Source organism: Anguilla rostrata, chromosome 15 (genome assembly GCF_018555375.3).
Source record: "Anguilla rostrata isolate EN2019 chromosome 15, ASM1855537v3, whole genome shotgun sequence".
In the NCBI taxonomy this organism is placed as follows: Eukaryota; Metazoa; Chordata; class Actinopteri; order Anguilliformes; family Anguillidae; genus Anguilla; species Anguilla rostrata.
Genome location: NC_057947.1, coordinates 13,351,125 through 13,371,802, shown reverse-complemented (window position 1 = coordinate 13,371,802; position 20,678 = coordinate 13,351,125). Strand labels below are relative to the sequence as shown.

Sequence of the window (20,678 nt, the reverse complement as noted above, 5' to 3'; positions counted from 1 at the left end):
AACAAAGAGAAAACTATTTTTACATTGCATAAAATTAATTCATCTGCTGCTGTGTCCTGAAGTGACTCAACTCACTCAATATCATACAGTAAAAAAGGGCTATACCCTGTGCACAGCTCATTTTACAGTGAGCTCTGCATAGTTCATTCACACACATAGGGTCAATGTTATTGCATCATGATTTAACAGCTGCCCACAGAAGGGCTGGTGAGTATCATACAGGCCTATCACCATAAACAGAGACTGCGGTTTGTACTTTTACTATCCTTCAGGTCTTGACTGCACAAAAAGGTCTTTTCGGTGTTCAAGCTGTCACTCATACTAGTGGAGAGGAATACGCTAAACCTGAATTGGGTGTTAAACACAAATTTTCTGTGGCTTCATAGCTTTACTGTTGCCAGTTGACATGATGCAATGAAGACAAACATTCGCTTTTTATCTTATTTTATCTTATTTGAAAAACCTTTCATGGAGGTGAAGGTAAATATTCAGATTCAGTAAATTTGTAAATAATAATTGATTCCCACCAGCTAATCTGTCCATCTTAGCTTCACCATTGGAGAGAAAATTTGGCTTTTGATGTTAAGAAAACACAGGTGAGTATCTGGTGAGTTCAAAGAACTGTCCTGCACTGAGAAGTCTGGTCGGGGGTCTGCAACACTGGCCCTGGAGATCTGTAGGATTTGCTAAGGCCCTCTACCCTGGTCCTGGACATCCACGGGCTCTGCAAGATTATATATTCTTTTTTTACCTTCAAATCCACAAACAGTTCAGATCTAACAAATCAAATTAGGCCAGTAAGCCGTAATTGTCCACTGCAATTGATCAATTAAGTGCTGAGTTGTAACAGAAACCACCACACCCTGTAGTTCTCCAGGATAAGGGTAGCAGACCCCTGTCTGTGGTGTTGTGAAAGTAGAAGATAAATGCTTCCCCCTGGTGGTTGAAAGAAGGGATGTCTTAATTTTTTACATTTTGGGCAATTTCTTATTTATTTATCTGGCACTGATGGCAGTATGACGGGTGCTTGATTGCTGGGAATTAGCATCAAAATGTCAACCTGTTCAGACTCACGTTACACACCGTAAGGTTATCAGCTCAGCTATATGCTGTGAAATAAAGAGATATCTCAGCTTTTTACAAACAGGGCTTTACTGGCACAGTATACTTGTAATAACCTGTACAGTATCTACAGTCATTAAGGCAATGGTTTGGACAAGGTCATGCATCCTAATCAAAAAATGTTGTACAACAAAGTTTTATCCATAACCAACATAAAAAGAAGTATAAAAACGTGTTTGACTATGTTACATCATAGGTGATATATAACAAAACCCCATTAAAATAAAAAAATTATATTCATCCTTACCACAAAGTTTCATATTTTATATACAGAAAGGTTGAAAAAAACACACTTGTCACGATCCAGCAGATTAAACTTGACTAAAACATTGTAGTAAAAAATATTGAACATTTTTTTATACAAATATATTCAACTCACCACAAAGAAATTTAAAAAAGAAAAGGAAGATTTGTAATTTCATATAGACATTACAATGCTAAACAGCAATACACTTCTAAACACAGATCAGGATAAAAATCTCCTGCATTGTTTTTTTCTGAATGAAATGAACTAATGGGAGCCACAAGCTGATCCAGTCTGTGTGGACAGACACCCAGAGAGAGGCAATATCTGAGAACACACTCGCTGCATGCACATTGACCTGCCTCAAAATAAGACTTCCCTTCCTCTTTCCCACACAACTCTTTTCTCCATCTCAAACAGATGTGAAATGTTCAATTATTTAACTGAGGTCAGCTCCTGCTTTTGTTTTATTTATCATAAACTGATATTTTTGGAAGATTCACAACAATATTATAAAAATGCAGTAGAAAAGCACACTGATAACATAATTCCTACTGCATTTGCTCTATGCATATAAATATTGTATTTTTAAAACCCTGGCATGGTCTCATACTGCCAGAGGATAATGAACATGAGGATATGTACATCATATCAATATAAAAAGATACACCAATGCAGTGCACTCAAAATATATATCTAACTGCACAAACGATTATCACATCACAACATCATTTTACTGTAGTCCACATCATCGACATGCTTAAGCTATTCCATAGAGTATAAACAATTTGTGGAAAACCAAGTTAATCGGATTCCTTATATGCTCAGTATACTCTTACATTTTGTTCTATGTAACTTGTGAACAAAACTCAAGTTCTTTTTTTTAAATCTTTTAAAAACATTTGTTACCAAGTTTTGGTCCATTAAAAAAAAAAAAAAAAAAAAAACGATTTTTGGCAACTGGCAAATCCATCCAGCAAAATTACAATTTACAATTTGGGTCTTATTAACTTACATGTTTCGAATACTGACCTTCATTACACCCAAACAGAAAAACTCTGCTACCATCAGCCCTGGACACATGCTATACACAAACTTCTAGTTATCCAGTATACTGCGAAGCCTGCGGTAAAAACACAAATACATTCTACGCATCCATTCTTCACAAAAGTGCAAACTCTCCTGCATACAGATTATAAAACCTTGTGCTAACATTAATGGAAGATCCTCTGGCTAATGGTAATGGAAGACCCTTGGGCTAAAGCTAATGTCCTGACTGGTTAGTGCAAATAGGTCCTTGTTCGAAAGCACTTTCATAGTCATAGTCAAGCTAAAAGGATACGAACAGACTAATAAAACCTGGCTGATCACCCACTGTGGACCAGTTTCAGACTGTGAATATCAGGGTCTGAATTAACACCCCCAACTCTGGTAAACATATTGTATGTATTGCATGTGCGTGCACTGTCTGTGCCCAGATGAAAGAAATGAAAACAGTTCCATAGCATAACAAGTGATGTCTTATGACATCAACAGTCTAACAGTGTGTTTATTTGTGTACCTGCATTTTCTTAGTGTTTTTCTATACTTGGATGTACTATAATTATATTTTCAAAAAGGATTTTGGGGTGACTCATATTAATACACAATTGGAATGTCCAAATTCAGACCCCCCTTCTTTCTTTCATTCTCTAAGGCAAATACAAAAAACAGCCCCCCACCCCCAGCAATAAAAGGGGGTTAAGTTTTCAGATGTTCTTCAAATGTTGTAGTACTGTTATTCCAAGGCTGTGACATCTTGCCAATACTGAAAGAAGATTGTACAGACAAAAAATAGAAACATACAAATAAAAGTAATCACAAAACCTTTTACAAAATACAAAATATATTACCTGTATTTTAAAAAAGTTTACTTTTCAATTTACATTAGATCCAAAGCACAGCTTAAATCCTTCACCCAACTGAATGGAGTTTTAATAAATAAAAATAAATAAGAAAACTTTAAGTGATTGTTAGGATTGGTCACTGCCCAGAATGCTTTCACATGAATATTATAAATTGACTTTATATACGAAATGTCAACCGCAAAACCTCACTGGCAATAGTGTATTGTATTTATCAAGCCAGCACCACCTAGTGTTGAATGGTGGGTCAGACCCTTTTGCTGGTAGAGTGAAAATTAGTTTCAGTTTTCACGGTAGTTGAAGAGCAGAAAATATATTCCCATAAAAACAGTAATATTTCTGGAGGTATGGTAGCAAGTCATTTATACAAATCAATAGAAAAAAATGTATCTTGTCTGTCAAGCCACACTTCCACCTATAAACTTCTCTGCCAGGTGAAGCTCTCTGAAACCCCTCCCCCCCAGGTAAAGTTTCTGAAGCCTTACCCCCACCTACAAACCCCTGCTCCCCAGGTAAAGTTCTCCGAAATCCTTCCCCACAGGATAAATTTAGTAAAACCCCACTCCCAGGTAACCTGTCTGAAGCCACGCCCCCAGGTAACCTGTCTGAAGCCACGCCCCCAGGTAACCTGTCTGAAGCCACGCCCCCAGGTAAAGCTCTGTGCAAGGATGGCCCACAGTTCTCCCCTCTCAGGTGAACAGGGCCTGTTTGATGCAGGTCTCATCCACCAGGGCTTGCACTGTGATGCTGACCTTCACCAGACCTTTCTCTTCAAGTATATGATGCGGCAGGCACAGCTTATCCTGCAACGAAGAGAGAGAAGAGAGCCAGAAAGGAAAAGACAGAGGGTAGCACAAAAAAGTTTCAATATTTTTATAGTTTACTTACATATTTCATTAAATAATCAGTACTGCAGCACAGTTGGTGAGCTCTGGCTTTGAATGTGATTTCATATTAAATGACACATAATAGTATTTTTTGTGAAAGTACAATTTTATAAAAATTTTATAACTGTATTACCTATTTTTAATGTAATTAATTTGTGTCATGCATGTGGCTGACAATATTTCCAGGCACCATGCCATGATAATATGCCAAGGACAGATCACCTAAACAGCTTTGCATTCGTTTGCCAATGAAACACACTGTTTAATACATCCTGCTTCAGTGATCTCCTATAATATGATCTCATATCATAATGCATAAACAAGTTTTTAATGATTTAATTGCATGAATTGGATGTCCTAGGTGCCCTTTTAATCTTTTGATTGCATTAAGTCTGGATCTTAAACACAAAACACAATATTTTAAGTAATGCTTAAACACATCACACGGTGAACACTTGATCAATACAGAGGGAATGTGACAGATGTCTAAACTGTGTGAAATCCTCATTCCCTCTATAAACCAATAACTGAGTGATCTCCCTAACACTGACAGAAGTGAACCACTCAGAATAATAAACCAAAGTTGATAAAATAACCCAAATCATACATTTATTCGCTGTGCAATATACAATGCCAGCTATACAATTCATAAAAATGACCAGCGCCACAAAAAAAACATTGGAATCAATATCATACAGGTGAAATCACTCATAAGGAAAGAGAACCAATAACAATAGCAGTACAACTTTCAGGTAGTCATGGCAACAGTGGAACATCTAACTACTGTACAAATTAAGAGAGGAATCCAACAACCAATTATGGTACAATGCTTAAGAATCTTATTGCATGAGGAGTTATCAGCAGCTAGACGTCTTCATATTTCCCACAAAACAAGGAATACATTCTTTAAATGAATTAGTTACTGATGAATTAATTGGGCATTGCATGGCAGGGGAAGTCATTTCTCTGTTGGAAAGGCATCAGAGCCAGCTGTCGAACCACCAGCGTTCTGCAAAATCGCTAGCTACAGGAACATTTTACAACTATTCTGCCTTCTTTTAACAGCTGGTCCTCATGCCCACTGCCTCATCTCAGCTGTGCCAATGGACCACTGCAGTGGCCATCTGCTTAACACTGGAGACCGACTGGCGGCTTTGTTGGTGGGCTACTAGAGGATGTTTTCTGAGTCCATTTGACCATCATTACAGCGCCAGAATAACCTAAATGTCACTGTGCTGCAGAGGAGTGCATACTGTACGGTCAGAATATTTAAGGCCTTCAATTGAGTCTCAAAAGTCTGTAAGGTTTTCTTATTTATTATTTTTCAAAACAATTATGTACAAAGAACAAAAAAAAAAAACATATTTACAGAACATTAATACAATTAAAGCAAGTTCACTCAACTATTTCCTAGAGATTAAAAATGTAGGTTATATAATATAGAAACATTTATTATGAACAAGGCATGGAGACCTGTGTGTAGGGCTTTGGGGCTACAGCAGAACAGAGGATTCTCTATTCTATCCACATTGTCAGATCTTGTGTTCCATCTGTCTTCTTTACCTGCTTAGTCTTGGAGGATCCAGCGGATAACACATTTTTTATGCTTTTATACAGCTTATAAATATTAATTAGCATTCTCCCTTGATTAATATTCATAAGATGTACCAAATTGGAACATTTCATCTTCAGTACGTAGAGACAAAAATCACTCAGAATATGGAACTGACCATCTAGTATTCACAGAATCTCATGGACATCAGTGTTCCGGAACCCCACTAATAAGAGACTCCATCTGACAGGGAGTGGGCTACTTTTTAAATGTATCATCAGCTTTGTCCAACTGTATTTTATAAGGTGGACTGGGAGTGGAACAACTCCAAGATCACCGCATGAGTCTTACTGTGCATTCATGAACATCAAAAAGTGTTTTCCTGAACCACACCAATGTGCTTACACACACAGTAAATGAAAAAATAAGACATCAGCATTAGTCCAGCTCTACAGATCTACAACTGAATCAGTGAAAAAGCGTCTGTGAAATATCCTTGCAACAGGCTAAGAAAAGATACCAAACTACTGCTGCAGAGCTGGGTAGCCTGTCAATGAACTTCATCAGTAATGTCAAAGAGATATGAGGAGGACATTGAATGTGCGAATATCAGATAATCAATGAATATCAGGAATTATTTCTTTATACAGATAGTTGTCAATGTGTGGAATAGCTTGCCATGTCATGTAACAGAGGCAGAGATCCTAGGGGTGTTCAAGTGCATGCTTGATGCAGTGCTAGATACTCAAATTTTAAAGAAAATGACCTGCCATGACCACTTATGTTCCAACTGCTATTGATTATGTTCATGACTATATTCTGATTGTTGTTGATTCTGTATGACTATGTTCTGATTGTTGCTGATTCTGTCCATGACTATGTTCCGATTGTTGTTGATTGTGTTCGAGATTATGTTCTGATTGCTGTTGATTATGTTCATGATTATGTTCTGATTGTAAATTACGGTCATGATTACGTTCTGATTGTTATAATCTGCAAGGCTGACGGTGCCCAATGCGCACTGTGCTTGTTCAGACAGCAGACACGCTATTGCTCCGTGCCTTGTGACTGAAGGACTAATCTGCCCAGAGCATCACATTCATACGTATTGAAAACAAAGTCCTATTCAGTGTAGTGCTATTGCTTTTTTTGTCAGAACTGTCATAATATAACATAATTTGGGTTGTGTTTTCTTTTAAATTTTATACAGTGCTGACCTGGGCGCTTAGGTTTGTTTCTTACCTGTACACAGTGAGGGCTGACCATTACAGATGTTACAAATAGCAAAAGGACTCAAAGAGTACCTGCATAGTGTGAATCATCCACAGGAATATACTGCAGCATGACCCATGGAATCACCGTGTATGAACTGGGCAGCTACGCATATGAGTGTGTGACTGTGTGTTGTACAGTACCATCTCTCCCCAGCTAACTCACAACATCCATGCAACGTTGCTGTACATTCACAGCAGCATCGTTGTGGGGATGTTATATGCTTGTCAGGGGTGGGCCTCTGCCTCTGAGAGGGGGCTGGAACAGGTGAAAGGGGTCAGTGGCAGGGTGCTCAGTAGGAGGCAGTGGAGAGGAAGACCAGGAGAGGCGGGACTGAGGCGGGGTTTGGGGTGGGGCAACTGCATTATGTCAGCTCACTCCAGCTGTACGCAGCGAACAGCAGAGCCAGACAGAAAAGGTGCACGATGCTTGAGCCAATCAGCTCCCAGAAGCACCAGGAAGGGGACGGGGCCCGGGAGGCGGGCTTATCGCTGACAACCTCTGCCTTAGCCACGCCCTCAGCCAGACCCACAACTTCACCCTCAGCCACCACACCCGCAGCCTGGCCCTCGGCCCCACCCACACTTTTGGCCACGCCCTCTTTGTCGGGCTCGAGCGCCACCAGGGCGAGGACGGTGTTCCGCACGGGCCGCAGGTCCGACTGCAGAATGTCATACGCAGAGCAGAGCAAGGACTGCAGGCCACAGGGAAGAGGAGAAGGAAGAGAAGAAGAAGGCAGAGGAAGAAGAGGAGGGGGTAGCCATCAGAGGACAGAGAGAAATAAAGCAGGAGATTAAAACAGGCTGGAGATAAGGAGTGCAGACTGTGTGTGTGTGTGTGAGTGAGTGTGTGTCTGCACGTGTGTGTGTGTGCGTGTGCTACAGAGTGATACACGCCCCTGCTTTCTGAGAGAGACACAAGGCTCAGCACGCTCGTGTTCATAAAGGAGGGAGTAAGTCTTTTCCCTTCAATTCCTTATTTGTCTTATTCCTAACTTGAATGCCCAAGCCTATTGATTAACCCACCCTGTGTTTTATTAGTTCTGAAGAGCACACGCACACATCCTCTTTCAGAGAGCAGGAGCAGTGAGTGTGGTTAAACACGAGTGTCAGAGGTGCAGATGGGTTCAGCTGGTGCTGCGATGCGAGGCCAAGCAGTCGCTGCGGTGCAGCTGCGCAGTTGCGTGTCGCAGTGTTCAGACAGGCACCGGCACACTGCACACTGCACAGAAGCCGAACAGAGGCAAGCAGCAGGTGAGGAGAGCTTAGTGATTTACAGAATGAACCCCATTCAGCATGAACCCCAGCAAACTACCCATCAGTGAACAGCAAAGAGATCATTGCAAAGCACCAGTGAAGCTACGGGGCAGTTTATGGTAGTAAAGAAGCTAAGGCACATTAATATACAGCATGAGGAAGGTGCAGTACATCAAAACCAAAGTATAGTGTTCAATGGCTGGGAGATTACAAAACAGTCTACAAGGACGCTACAGGATGCACAGGGAACAGGGAGGCTACAGGAGCCTATAATAGGCTGTGCGCTACAGGACTAGCTAGACGGTGACAGTAAAGTTTGTGGATTTTTGCTTCCACCTAAAAACAAAAAAGCAGTTCAACCCCCTCCCCCCCAAAAAAAGAAAATAAGTAAATATCAGTAAGAAGGAGCTACAGCACAACTTACAGTGGCGGTAAGAGTAAGGCTACAGTAATACTGTGATAGACAAGTTCCCATCAGTTTCACTCCAGTGAGGATATCCTATTGGCCCACCACATTAACACTGTTACAGTGGGGGCCAATCACAGAAACATCAGCTACACTGACAGCTCCCCACTTTCCTTTAACTACTTTACTGTAAATTACTGAGCAGTCTCAGGTTTGTTTTACGCATTTAACTCAGCAATGCTATCCTCCATTCCTCTCAAACAAGGAACTGAGCATGTCAGACAAGGCAGAAGCAATCAATCAGCAACTGCTTTCAATCCAAACTGCTCTCTCCGTAAAGCCTAGGCCTGTACCTAAAATACTGAACAATATCCCATGTGATACTAACACACCTTATTAGACCTCAAGTAGAACAGGGATGTCAAAGTGTGAGCTGGTATTTGTGATTTCCCTTCAATGAGCAGCCAATTAAGGCCTTGAGAACAAGGTGTGTAGATTCTTTAGCCAATCAGGGACTGGTGCAGAAACACACTAAAAACGCGACTGACACTGAGGCCCTTCTGGCCTGGTTTCCTAGTCTGACACCTGCAGAGCAATGGGTAGGCAACTGGTCTTGTAACTGAGAGGTTGCAGGTTTGATTTCCTGGTGAGGCATTGCCCTTGAGCACAATACTTCCAGCTGATAGTGCATGTACCAAACTTGGTTTGCTGCTTATCCAGCTATATAAATGGCTTGTGTATGAAAACATGTAAGCTGCATAAGTCATTCTGTAACAATGTAATCAAAATAGAAACGTGCTGCAGGAGCAAAGAGGATCAGGAGAACAAACATCCCACCTCGCACGTGGATAGAAACAGGTCTACAATTTGAAACCTTTTGCCAGGATCTCCCTCCTGTTAAAGATCTGCATTACAAAATGTTCCTTATTATCCATACATTGTATTTGGCAACATGTACAAGCAAAAAAAAAAAAAACATACCAGAAAAATTTAGAAAATGAACAGGCTTTCAGGGCTGGGGTCACTTTCAAATCAGGAAACTGATTGAAATTCAGCTCATGAAAAAAGAGCCATAATTATCTTGCAATTATTTTTCAACTAATCAATAGAATTTCAATTAATTTCCTGGATTATAGAAATGGAATATAAATTTTATTGACCCCAACCCTGCAACCTCCTAAATGAAGGTACTCTGAGAAAAATGACACGTCACATCAGAATATCAGTCATCCTCAACTGTTCCTGTGTTCATAATGTGAAACCCCCTGAGCACACTTGATCCCTGAGCATTAACTTGCTTTCTGCTTTCAATCCTTTCAGCAATGCCATCCATCAAGTAGTGTTTTCACACTTGTAGACCCCATTAATTATGTTATGTAATCAAATGTGTAATATAATTACAAACTGCCATTCAATTTAGTTTATTTAATACATTCCAAAGACCCTTTAGAGCCAGTCATAACTATAGCATCATATATAACTATCAAGCTATTTCCTCCTGAAGGACTTTAAAATCACATTCAGGCTACAGGAACAGTGGATAAACAAACATTTGGCTTCATAACTGCACACACATGGGTGAGCTAGAGAAGGTGTCAGGCAGTATTATTAATAAAAAATAAATAAAGTATTTCTTCTAAATATTAACAAGCATAAAACAAGTCATACTGATTTGGATGTTGAGTGCATGACTTATACCCGCTTCTAGCAAAACGAGGAGGATTTCACTTTAAAATACTAGTTTTCACTGTGATTCTGTTTTGCTAATAGCCAGACTGCCCAAAGGACAACCATGATGAAAAGCTCTGTTGCACCATAAAACTGCATGTATCCCAGCTAATTTAAGATGTTTCCACAACTTTCCCTTGATGCTGTATCACCATGAGACTGTTCTAGCAATGTTCTCTGGATATTATGAGTCAGCTGGAACGGTGGTGGTGGTGGGGGGGAGCTTTCCCCGATAGGATGTGAGTCTGAGGGTAGGTCATTAATGAGGTGATGTTTCAGAAGCCAAAGCCGTGTGATGACAGCAGACTCAGTCAGAGATATGACTGTCCTATTACCCCTGTATCTCTCACGGGGGTGGGGGGGTGGAAGGTAGTTCTGGGATCAAATAAAGGTATCACCCAAACTTCTATCAGCTTCTATCAGGTCTTTTACTGGGGTAACAACAAAAATATGACAACGTTTTCCTTAAATGACAGCACAGTTGAATCTCCTCAACTGGCATCTTGGCTCTGAATCAGCTGTGAAACTAGTCAGTTCTGGAACACCAAAGCCAGCAGATCCTTTGATTCTACAGGCACAGGGCTGGTGAAGCGTTATTGGAGAATTTTATATTGGAGCCGAATTTGGTTGCACCCACACCAAGATGCATCACAGAGGTCATCTCAGGAACTGACACCCCTTCCACCCCCATCACTGGTGTGAGATGTATGCAGGTGTGTCACTGATCAAGGATCATCTGACCCTAACAAACATTCCAATGAAGTTTCCATGATTCTGTCATTCTAATAATTGTCCTTACCTGAATTACAGTCAATATTCTAATTAATAATCACACATTGTAACTGATCCTGGGTCAGTGCACTTGGGGGCTCTATGCGGCTACAGAAAGCGTGTCACTCACCTCTGAGACGCCCAACTTCCTGCAGGCGTCCAGGAAGTTCTCCACGTTCCTCCGACACTTGGCCATACTCAGCTTGGGCTGAAGTGCACACACACACATATACACACACAAGGAGTTTTGTCAGTGAGTAACCCCTACACCCCACAGCTGAACCCTTACCCAGGGTAATGTACATCCCTGTACTTACCACAGCAGGCGAGGGCACGTGGATGCTATTGACAGACCGAGGGCGGATGTGGTTCACCAGGTGGCAGAGCACCACCCCGTCCATCAGAGAGGAGCCCAGGTCCTCAGGTAATGGCACCTTCAGCCTGCTTTCAATGTTCTACAGGTAAACACACACGCACACACACATACACACAGGTAAACACACACACACAGGTTAACACACTCACACACAGCGCAGAGAGAGAACGTGAAAGAGAGGGGAGCAGATGGACAGAGTGAGGCAGTGAAGGAGAGAGATAAGCAGAGGAAGGAAGGAGCTGGTAATGGAAAAGCTCACCTCTCTCAGCTGCTCCATCAGCTCCAGCTCCTCCCTCAGTTGCTCCATCTTGCGGCGCATGGTAAACTGGGGGTCCATGGACTCCAGGCTCTTGGAGGTCCGCAGAAAGACTGCACCCCAAAACCAGGAGGGTAAGAGAAGCAACAGCCAGAGTGAGAAGCAGCCACACCCACAGAAAAAGGGAGAAAGAGAGAGAGAGAAAAAAGGAGAGAAGCACCACTCCCTTACAGTCACACCCAAAGAGAGAGATAGACTGGGCAGGGGTGGGGTGGGGAGGCTGCACAACCACTCTCAGTGACAGAACCACACAAGGCTGTGGTGTGGTGCATCATACCTGGGTCAAATGATCATTTAAAATACTTTAACCCTTTAGACACCGGAGATTTTCTGTGTATTTGCTCTTAAGTGCTTATTTTAAGTAACGGATTGGCCAAACATTCCACACAGCTTGTTTCCGAGGTCTTGGCTGCTGACTTAAAGGAAACCACAGAAAACCCGCAGACACTGTGGCTCTCCAGGGCACACGTTTTCTAACTGCTGTCTGTGCACACTGATACATTTTTCCCCTTAAAGGTAAAGCTGTAGTGATGTCTTTGGAACAACCAACCCCTGAACAGAACACCAGCAGCTACAGGGCTACAATGACAATTCATATCTTTTAATATATGTGTACCAGATAGTCAGCTGATACCACCTACAAAGGATGTTCTGTGAACCAGTCTACATCATGTAGATCACAAAGGCTAGTTTTTCAGCCCTGTAATACTCATTATAGCCATACATAAGCAAAGCCAACTCACCAACACTAAAGAACAGCCATGCTGTTCTGGCATTTTAAACTTCACAAGACAGATACCATCTTAACATGTAGTTGCTCTTTGGGGGACGGTTACACTGGAGAGTATCAGAGATTTAAATAAAATGAGCACAAACCCGTCAAACAACAGAAAGAGAGATGATGTCAGCGTGACAGGCTGAAATCGTGCATGCGTGTTGTCACGAAAAAATGATGAGGGGAGAAGCAGTAATGCCGAGAAATGGTCTCAGAGATTAATAGGGCCCAGTGTGGTTCTAAACTGAAAAGCACTCTCTCAGTGCTAGTGTAACGCTACTGACACTGTTAGCAGGGCTCAGAAAGTACTGCAGGCCATACCTGGGCCAAAGGTCTCAGGGATCCGCACAAGTGTTTTCACATTTTACCAAAACACATAACTTCTATGAAAATTAAATTAAATATTTATAAAATCTGTAAGAACCTGTGTCCAGTAAAGGCCTGATTCAGTATTGCTCTGTGTGAGTTACTGGACATCATGAAATGAAGGAGCCTTCTATTAATAGTACAGTTTTTGAGAAGGCTAGGAGACTTAAATTAAATGAGTACGATAAAAATGAAAGTGATTATCTTGACATTTCTGTAACATAATTGTGTAACATAACATCTCTTTCTCTCTTCCTCCCAGTCTATCTTTCTCTGTGTGCCTCTCACCCGCACTCTCTCTCTCAGTGAATCTGGGATGCAGATGAGAGGGATGCAGAGGAGTACCTCCTGTGGGCAAAAGAAATGCATCTGTAGTCTCAGGGTACAGGTTACAGAAAGGGCCTCTCTTTTACTGTCTCTGATCTTTTTAAATTTTTAAAACATTTCAAAAGATGGCCCAGGTCAGAAATCTATCAGAGAAGAAATGTTCTGCAGACATGTCAGGGCAGGGCAGTCAACTGGCTGAGAAGGATATGAGGAATTCTACACTGCAGTCTGAGTGTCTGAACTGAAACAGAGTTACGTATTCTTTCTCGCACACACACACACACACAAATCTTGGTTGGTGATGACTCAAAATACGGCTAAGCCGTAAGACAGCAGGTGCATCTCAAAAGTAAAAAATGGACTGCCCCTGTGCACCCAGAATTAAATTAACTTTGTTTTATTTCATAAAGCTTCAATTATCAAAATGAACATTTCTGTTTGAATGCAACCAGGCTGGGTAAATTAGTGTGTAATTCATGGTGCTGCCTGTAGGGAGCACTCTGATAACATTGTGATGCAGCACTCACTTGCAGTTCAGTCTGAAACAGGAGGTGGGGACTTCTATTTCCTAGATCAGGGGTGTCAAACTCCAGTGTCTGCAGGTATTTATGGTTTCCTTTAAATCAGCAGCCAATAAAGGGCTTGAGAGCAATGTGTGTGGACTCTTTAGCCAATCAGTGACTCAAATGAATCACTTGCGCTGAACTACACCAAAAACCAGCAGCAGAAGTTTGACACCCCTGTCCTAATCGATCAGGAGATCAGTGATGCGGTATAATGACAGTGTGCATAAAGTCATGAGCATGTTCTGTCGACTGCCATGGGCCACTGATGCAGACGCAATCTGTCAGCTCTTTCCGAAATAAGGAAAGCTTTATTTTTACAGCATCCCAGCGATAGTGCATATACAGAACGATGTGGACTTCTTTCAGGATGACAATATCTCCATCCGCAGACTATGAATAGTCACCCAACGGTTCAAGGAGCACGGCAGCGACATTATCTATATGTCTCAGCCTTCTCAGTCACCGCATCTGATCCCAATTTAAAAATGCAAATAAAAAACAAAAACGGTGAGCAAAAAAATCCATCTCAGAAAATGCTCTAAAACAAAGTCACAACTGTGAAATACAATGGCTCCGGAACTACATTCTTGAAATGTTCCAGAGAAAGAGCACTGCGGCCATCCTTAACCTGAAGTGGAATAGGAGGCGCTTGCTGAGCTTCAGGGCTGGCAGCTCAGACTTCCCCTTAAGCTATTTCCATTCCATTAGAGGGATGACACTCCCCTCGGGACCATTACCTAATGCTCAAAATATAAATCTATAAATAGCTGGAAAACACTTTGGAGCAGCCCTCAATAGACAATAATCAGTCTCTGGCAGCAATATCACCTTCATTTTACAGTGTTCTCATTTAAAATTTCTGTGAATAAAAAGCCGGTTATTCTCCCCCGTCTGGAGTCATAAAAGTCTTCCCACATGACCCAAGAAAGTTCAAAGCCCAAACACACACACACAAACACCCACGCACATACACACACAACCAAACACACATACACACATAAACACATGTACACACACACACACACAAGCACAGGAACACAACAACCGAACACAGAAACACACATAAACATGCATGCACGTACACAAACGTACCCACAAACACACACCCAAAGAAATACTCAAACATACAGTACAATACATATACAGTATTATGCACAGGAAATCCCCATGCACTTCGGGTCTGTTCTCTGATTGGACAGGACAGTGGAGAGAGGGTGGACCTACCACTGCTCTGCATGCCTCCTTCATCTGGGCTACTGAGGGAGTCTCTATCAGCAGGAGTGGCCTGTGTGAGGGGGCGGAGACAAGGTGGGGGCGAGCAAGCCAGCGAGGTGGGGGCTAGAGGGAAAGAGGAGGAAGCAGGGAGGGAGGGGGGAGTAAAACAAGTGGGGAGGGTCCAACCCCAGAAAATAAGTGGGGGAAATTAATTGAGCAAAGAGCCAAAGGGAAATAAAGGGGGAAAAACAAGCACCAGACAGGCATATAATGAAGGCGTGATTCCAGGAGATTCCATTTACCGCATGCACAGGTTTACAGAGATTCAAAATGTGCGGCACATTCACAGGGTTGGGAAAAGAACGAGATCCAGAGCGATCGGAAATAATCGAAATGTGGGCAAAGAATGAGATGAAGAGAACACACAAAAGATAGAGAAAGATGTAAACCAAACACAAACACAACAAAGAAAAATGGGAGGATAAAAGCATGTTAGTGTTGTTTCACAGTTCTCTTACATCACGTGCTGTTAGCATTAAAAACTGCTGAAGCTAACTCCAACTCTACTAAGCGCAGGTGTGATGGATGCTGAGGTTATCAGCTGAAACTGGACCCAACGCCCTCGTACCACACACGGGGGGAGAGGTGAGGGGGAGCAGACCACCCATTACAGGCACAAAGCAATAAGGCCTAATCGTCAACGCGGCAGCTTTTAATGTCTGCTGCAGTTTTAATCATCGCTTTGGGGGGGTCAATCGAGGAGTGTTTACCCAGATCAGGATTCTCACATTTTATTTTATTATTTTGTGGGGGAGCGTTTGCTTATCAGTGGTTGCCCCAGGAAACGGAACACTCAGGGTTGGGGTATATTAACATTCCAAAAATGAAAAGCACTTCCAGGCACTTCAGGATTTACAGCATGGCTTCCCATGCCTGGTGTTGGAAAGCCGCAGGGCGATGTGAGTTAACCGTGAAATCGACTGCTTTAATTCACCAATTATGCAGCAATGATGACTAGCAGGCACTATGCATCTCCAGCACCAGGGTTGGATTGGATGCCTTGCAGGTGATGACTGGCAGTCCTGCCGTGGGTCTACATTAACACTGGGAGCTATGGGATTGTGCCAAAGTGCACCAGTGGAAACGGTCCACCTCTCTGCCTTACACAGACAGAGCAGCACTATGCTGCATGTCCGACTCCTGCCCCTCTCTCAATCCCAGCAGATACATGTCCCACTCCTGCCCCTCACCCTGCAGATACCATGTCCCACTCCTGCCCCTCTCCCAAACCCTGCAGATGCTAAGGCTCAGGGTCCAGTTTTCCAACGTTAGCAGTTTCCCAGGCAAACGTTCCCTGGTGAAACACAGTGTTATGGAACTGTTGCAGGAATGACCATCAGACAAGATGATGCTGCTGAGAGATGAAGAGGGTGACTGCAGGAGCCCCATGGAGCCCCTGGGAGGGCAGTTTTGTGACTCCTTGGGGGCATCTGTGCAGAGGAACGCTGGGCATGACAAGGCGAGGAGACACTGGATGGTAACACCAGTGCAACATTACTCCAAAGGCTCAGACACAAGGCCACAGTCTTCTCTGAATGAGAAGGTAAATCTACAGGAACATAAATTCCTCCAGAAAACTTCCATTTAGTTCTCTGAGGTTCTTGGGTGTGACATTTGGGGGCTCCCCACACACCCACAACTCCACACATACACAAATGCGTACACACATGCATGCACCCACAAACACACATGCACACACACACACGCACCCATACACACATACGCACACGCACACATGCACACACACGCACATACACACACATGCACACACACACACACACCCATACACACATACGCACATGCACACGCACACATGCGCACATACACATACATGCACACACACGCGCACATACACACACATGCACACACGCGCACACACGCGCACACACACACTCCCAGTACACCTGTTCAGAGGCCAGGGCTCCACTCACCTGACCGTGGTTTCAAGCCAAAGGGAGGGGAGCTCAGAGTGGATGACACGGTGGAACCCTCATCTTCCCCCTGCACCCAAAGAGAAACACAGCGCCATCTTCAGGGAAGCACCTGCACAGCAGCCCGTGCCCCCCATTAAAGCTAGCTGGAATCCAAATGCAAGGACATAAAGCATTCTCCCCCTTTCTATTCTTTCTTTCTCGGGTGTGCAAAGAACGGCTCTATGAGGGAGTTATTTCAGTCAGCCATACAGCTCTTACCCCTCAGTGCTGCAAAGTATCGGTGTCAAACTTGGGTCTCAAAAACGTGGAATACTCAGAAACAATAAAGAAGTTTTTATTTTGCATTTATCAACACATTAGAGTACAATACCAGTTTAATTATTTGTTGAGTTACTGTCGGAGACATTTATCGTAGAGAGCTAGATGAGCTGTCAATGTGTGTGGGAAAAATCTAAAGACATACAAGGTACGACACTCTATCTCTTTCTGTCTCTCTCTCTTTCTCTATCTCTCTCACTCTCTTACCCCATCATCTTGGTCCTCAGACTGGGCTCCCTGGCCAATCACGTCACTCTGTAGGGGAGAGACAGATCGTCAGAGGGTCAAGCAGAGGTGTTCTCTGCATTTATTTCCAAGCATTGTGCATCTACTGCTGCTGATCTCACTGTCTACAGTTCCAGATAAATCCTCAGTAAAAAAAATAAAGAATGGTTAAATAAGTATACAAATGCATTTTGATACTCTGGTTCAGTTTATTCTTAGATGTGAAATGAAAGCCTAGAGACACAATCCAGTCCTTGTTCTCCTTCTGTGGTCCTGTTGTCTTTCAGATCTAAACTGTGCCAAGTGAAGGGCCGAACTCAAGAAGTTACAGGTTTGCAGGGAACCAATCACAGCCCTCAAGTCCCACATAGTATGTGGTAGCGAGCCAGTCACAATCCTCTGTAGCCACAGGGTTTAAACTAACTGCATTAAAATGGTGCTCAATGACCCCCCAGCCAATTGATGACCTTGAGCCAGGTGATTTAAATACCCTGCGATTACCCTCCAGGTCAGCAGGACTGGAAAAGGCCCGATAGCGCTCTCCTGTGGGTCCCACCTTACAGACACAAACAGGTTTCAACATCATCCTGCAACCCATGTTCCAGACAGCCACAGAACAAGCTGACATTACACATAATCTATTACACTTCAGATTGAAAATAGTTACTCTCACTGCTCAAGGTTCATTTAAACCTACAATTTACTTTTAGCAGAGATGCAGTATGTGATGCAGTGACTGGCTCTGAGTGAATCTGCTATTGCTCAAGGGAAACAGAGCAGGAAACGTTTTTGTGGTGTCATGTGACCACGCTGCCATTCAGCCATGTGAGTGCACTGCAGAAGCCTTGGCTACTGCCTCCTGATCGGTTCTGCGGGAGGACCCAGGGAGGGAAACAAGGATGTGAGTAAAGAGGCCACTGTGCCACTCCTCTCTCTCTACCGGACTTCACAGCCAGGGCTGGAGACAGAGATTCTATAAACCCACCAGATTCAAAGCTCTGCATTCTGGCCATTCTTTAAAACTCCCTACCATGTCTGTACCTTACGAGCATTCATTAAGCAAGTGTGGTTGGGGACGGTAATTTGGTAATGGATGCTCTAGACATATATGATAATAATAATATAATACTGGTGACTCCTCTAACCAGCTTGCACGTCCTGTCATCAGGAAGCAGAGCGGTTGGAAGGAACACCGGAGCTGCCAATCTAGTGTGTCCATAGAATCTATGCTGCAGATTGCTGGGTAGGTCAAATGGGTCCTGTTTGTGGTGGGATGTCATGATGAGACACTCACTGAGGGGGTGGAGGAACTGTAACAGTATGTATCATGGATACAGAGTGGGAGGCTGTCAGTTACCTGGGGTGGTACTTCTCTGTCAAACTGCAGGCAAGCAAGCTGGGCCTCAAGCCTGGCCCTCTCTAGAATCAGCTCCCTCTTCTTCTGGAACTCAAGGCTTCCATCAGAAGTTTCACTCTGCAACAGAGCAGCCAATACCTCTTTAAATCTGCAATATAGCAACCATCAGAACTTTCACTATTCAACATAACAACCACCAGAACATTTAAAATGCAACATAACAACCATCAAAATTTTCAGTCTGCAACATAATTTCCACCGCAAAGAAGCCTCCATTAGAACGTCCACTCAACAACGCAGCAAGCACTGAAATGCTCACTCAACACAACAACGCTCAGCATTTTCACTCTACAACATAGCAGCCATTGCAACTGTTCACTCCACAATAAATCAACCAAAAATTGTTCACTCTACAACACAGCGATGATTAAAGCCTTGAATATAAAAGACCGAGTAACTATTGCAACCACCAAACCACCAAAGCTTTCAGTCTGCACTGTCACTGTGAATGTGTGCACTGTACGAAAGAGCAAACGCTAATACTTCAGCACTGCAGCACAGCAGCCATCAGTGGTTTGGATCCAGAGCAGCAGCGGGAGAAGCCAGGGCAGGGAGCAGAGAGACACAGGTTATCAGGCCGAAGGGGATCAGGGAAGCAAGGGCACATGCACTCAGGGAGATGTACTGCACCCACCGGCAGGCCCAAACCTGTTAAAGCTACAGTGTTCTAATGCTTCTTTTTTTCCAAAGTACACCTCCTAGTGCCCACTAGTTGAAGTAACAAAAACCCTGGAAACCTCCTCTTCTTCTCTACAGCCAAAGAAGGGATAGACAGACTTCTCTGGTGGACCCCTGCACAGCACACAATATGACCCCATTGCATTTCAGTGATGACAACAGTGTGACTGACAAACAGAGGTTCTGATCTGATGTAATGAAGAGCGAATATCTTTCTCAATGACCTCACACCTCTGCTAGTATCTTCATTCTTGGACAGAAAACACAAGCAGTTTACCTTCGGTGTGGTCTGTTCACCCTCACAGTCCTGGCCACTGCAGAGAGACAGAGAGAGAGAGAGAAAGAGAGGCACACCAGTCATGTAAAGCTTGTTATGTAATAATATTATTACAATTACTTCATGTTCACCTAAGCATGCTTGCATGATAAACATCATGTGACAGTTCCATATTTCACATTTTATGAGAGCCAGAAGAAAACATACCACCAGTAACCCCCTGGCAAGTACAGAACCTGTAAAAATATCCACAGTGCAATGACAGAGTAGGGGAGAGGCTTACTTGAAGGACTCCTCCACCATAACCATCTCCACCGGGTACAACTTCACTCCGGAAAGATCCGTAGGGTCCGTTTTCACTCTGCAGGAGGAGCAGAGGAGGGGGGAGCGTCAGAAGCACCCAGATTAACAGCACCCTCATCCTGAAACCAGTCAACAGCTACATCACCCATAATCACACTTAGAGAACAATGCAGCTCTCAACCGTCTACCTCCTTAGCCAGCAGAGTACCCTTTTGTCTCTCTCTCCATCGTGTTAATTTCACTCAGCCAAATTCTACACAGATCTTTGATTTCAGCCAATGACTTAACTTATTTTTCTGAAAGAAGGAACAGCTCATTTAATTAGGAAATGATTTAAGAGCAGCTCTAGAGCCTGGAGATTCCTCTAGAAGGCGAGGAGGGAA

The 20,678-nt window shown here is 43.1% G+C and overlaps 1 protein-coding gene across 6 annotated transcripts in view; it reads right to left on the bottom strand.

The window, feature by feature from the left end:
* Positions 1-1,134: 1,134 nt before the first annotated feature.
* The window catches only part of LOC135240400 (leucine-rich repeat and calponin homology domain-containing protein 1-like), a 59,616-nt gene continuing 40,072 nt past the window's right edge, over positions 1,135-20,678 (bottom strand). The window contains exons 12-22 of one of the 6 annotated variants that reach the window (XM_064309819.1): positions 20,276-20,353; positions 19,993-20,029; positions 18,978-19,094; positions 17,603-17,650; positions 17,075-17,144; positions 15,093-15,206; positions 13,264-13,323; positions 11,778-11,887; positions 11,460-11,597; positions 11,273-11,350; positions 1,135-4,073 (exon numbers count right to left, since the gene is read on the bottom strand). In XM_064309819.1, coding sequence (XP_064165889.1) covers positions 3,960-4,073; positions 11,273-11,350; positions 11,460-11,597; positions 11,778-11,887; positions 13,264-13,323; positions 15,093-15,206; positions 17,075-17,144; positions 17,603-17,650; positions 18,978-19,094; positions 19,993-20,029; positions 20,276-20,353 — 964 coding nt within the window. In that variant the 3' untranslated portion in view covers positions 1,135-3,959. Of the gene's footprint in view, positions 4,074-4,749; positions 7,676-11,272; positions 11,351-11,459; positions 11,598-11,777; positions 11,888-13,263; positions 13,324-15,092; positions 15,207-17,074; positions 17,145-17,602; positions 17,651-18,977; positions 19,095-19,992; positions 20,030-20,275; positions 20,354-20,678 lie in introns of those variants that run through there. The other 5 variants (XM_064309815.1, XM_064309817.1, XM_064309816.1 and 2 more) reach the window with 5 other exon arrangements.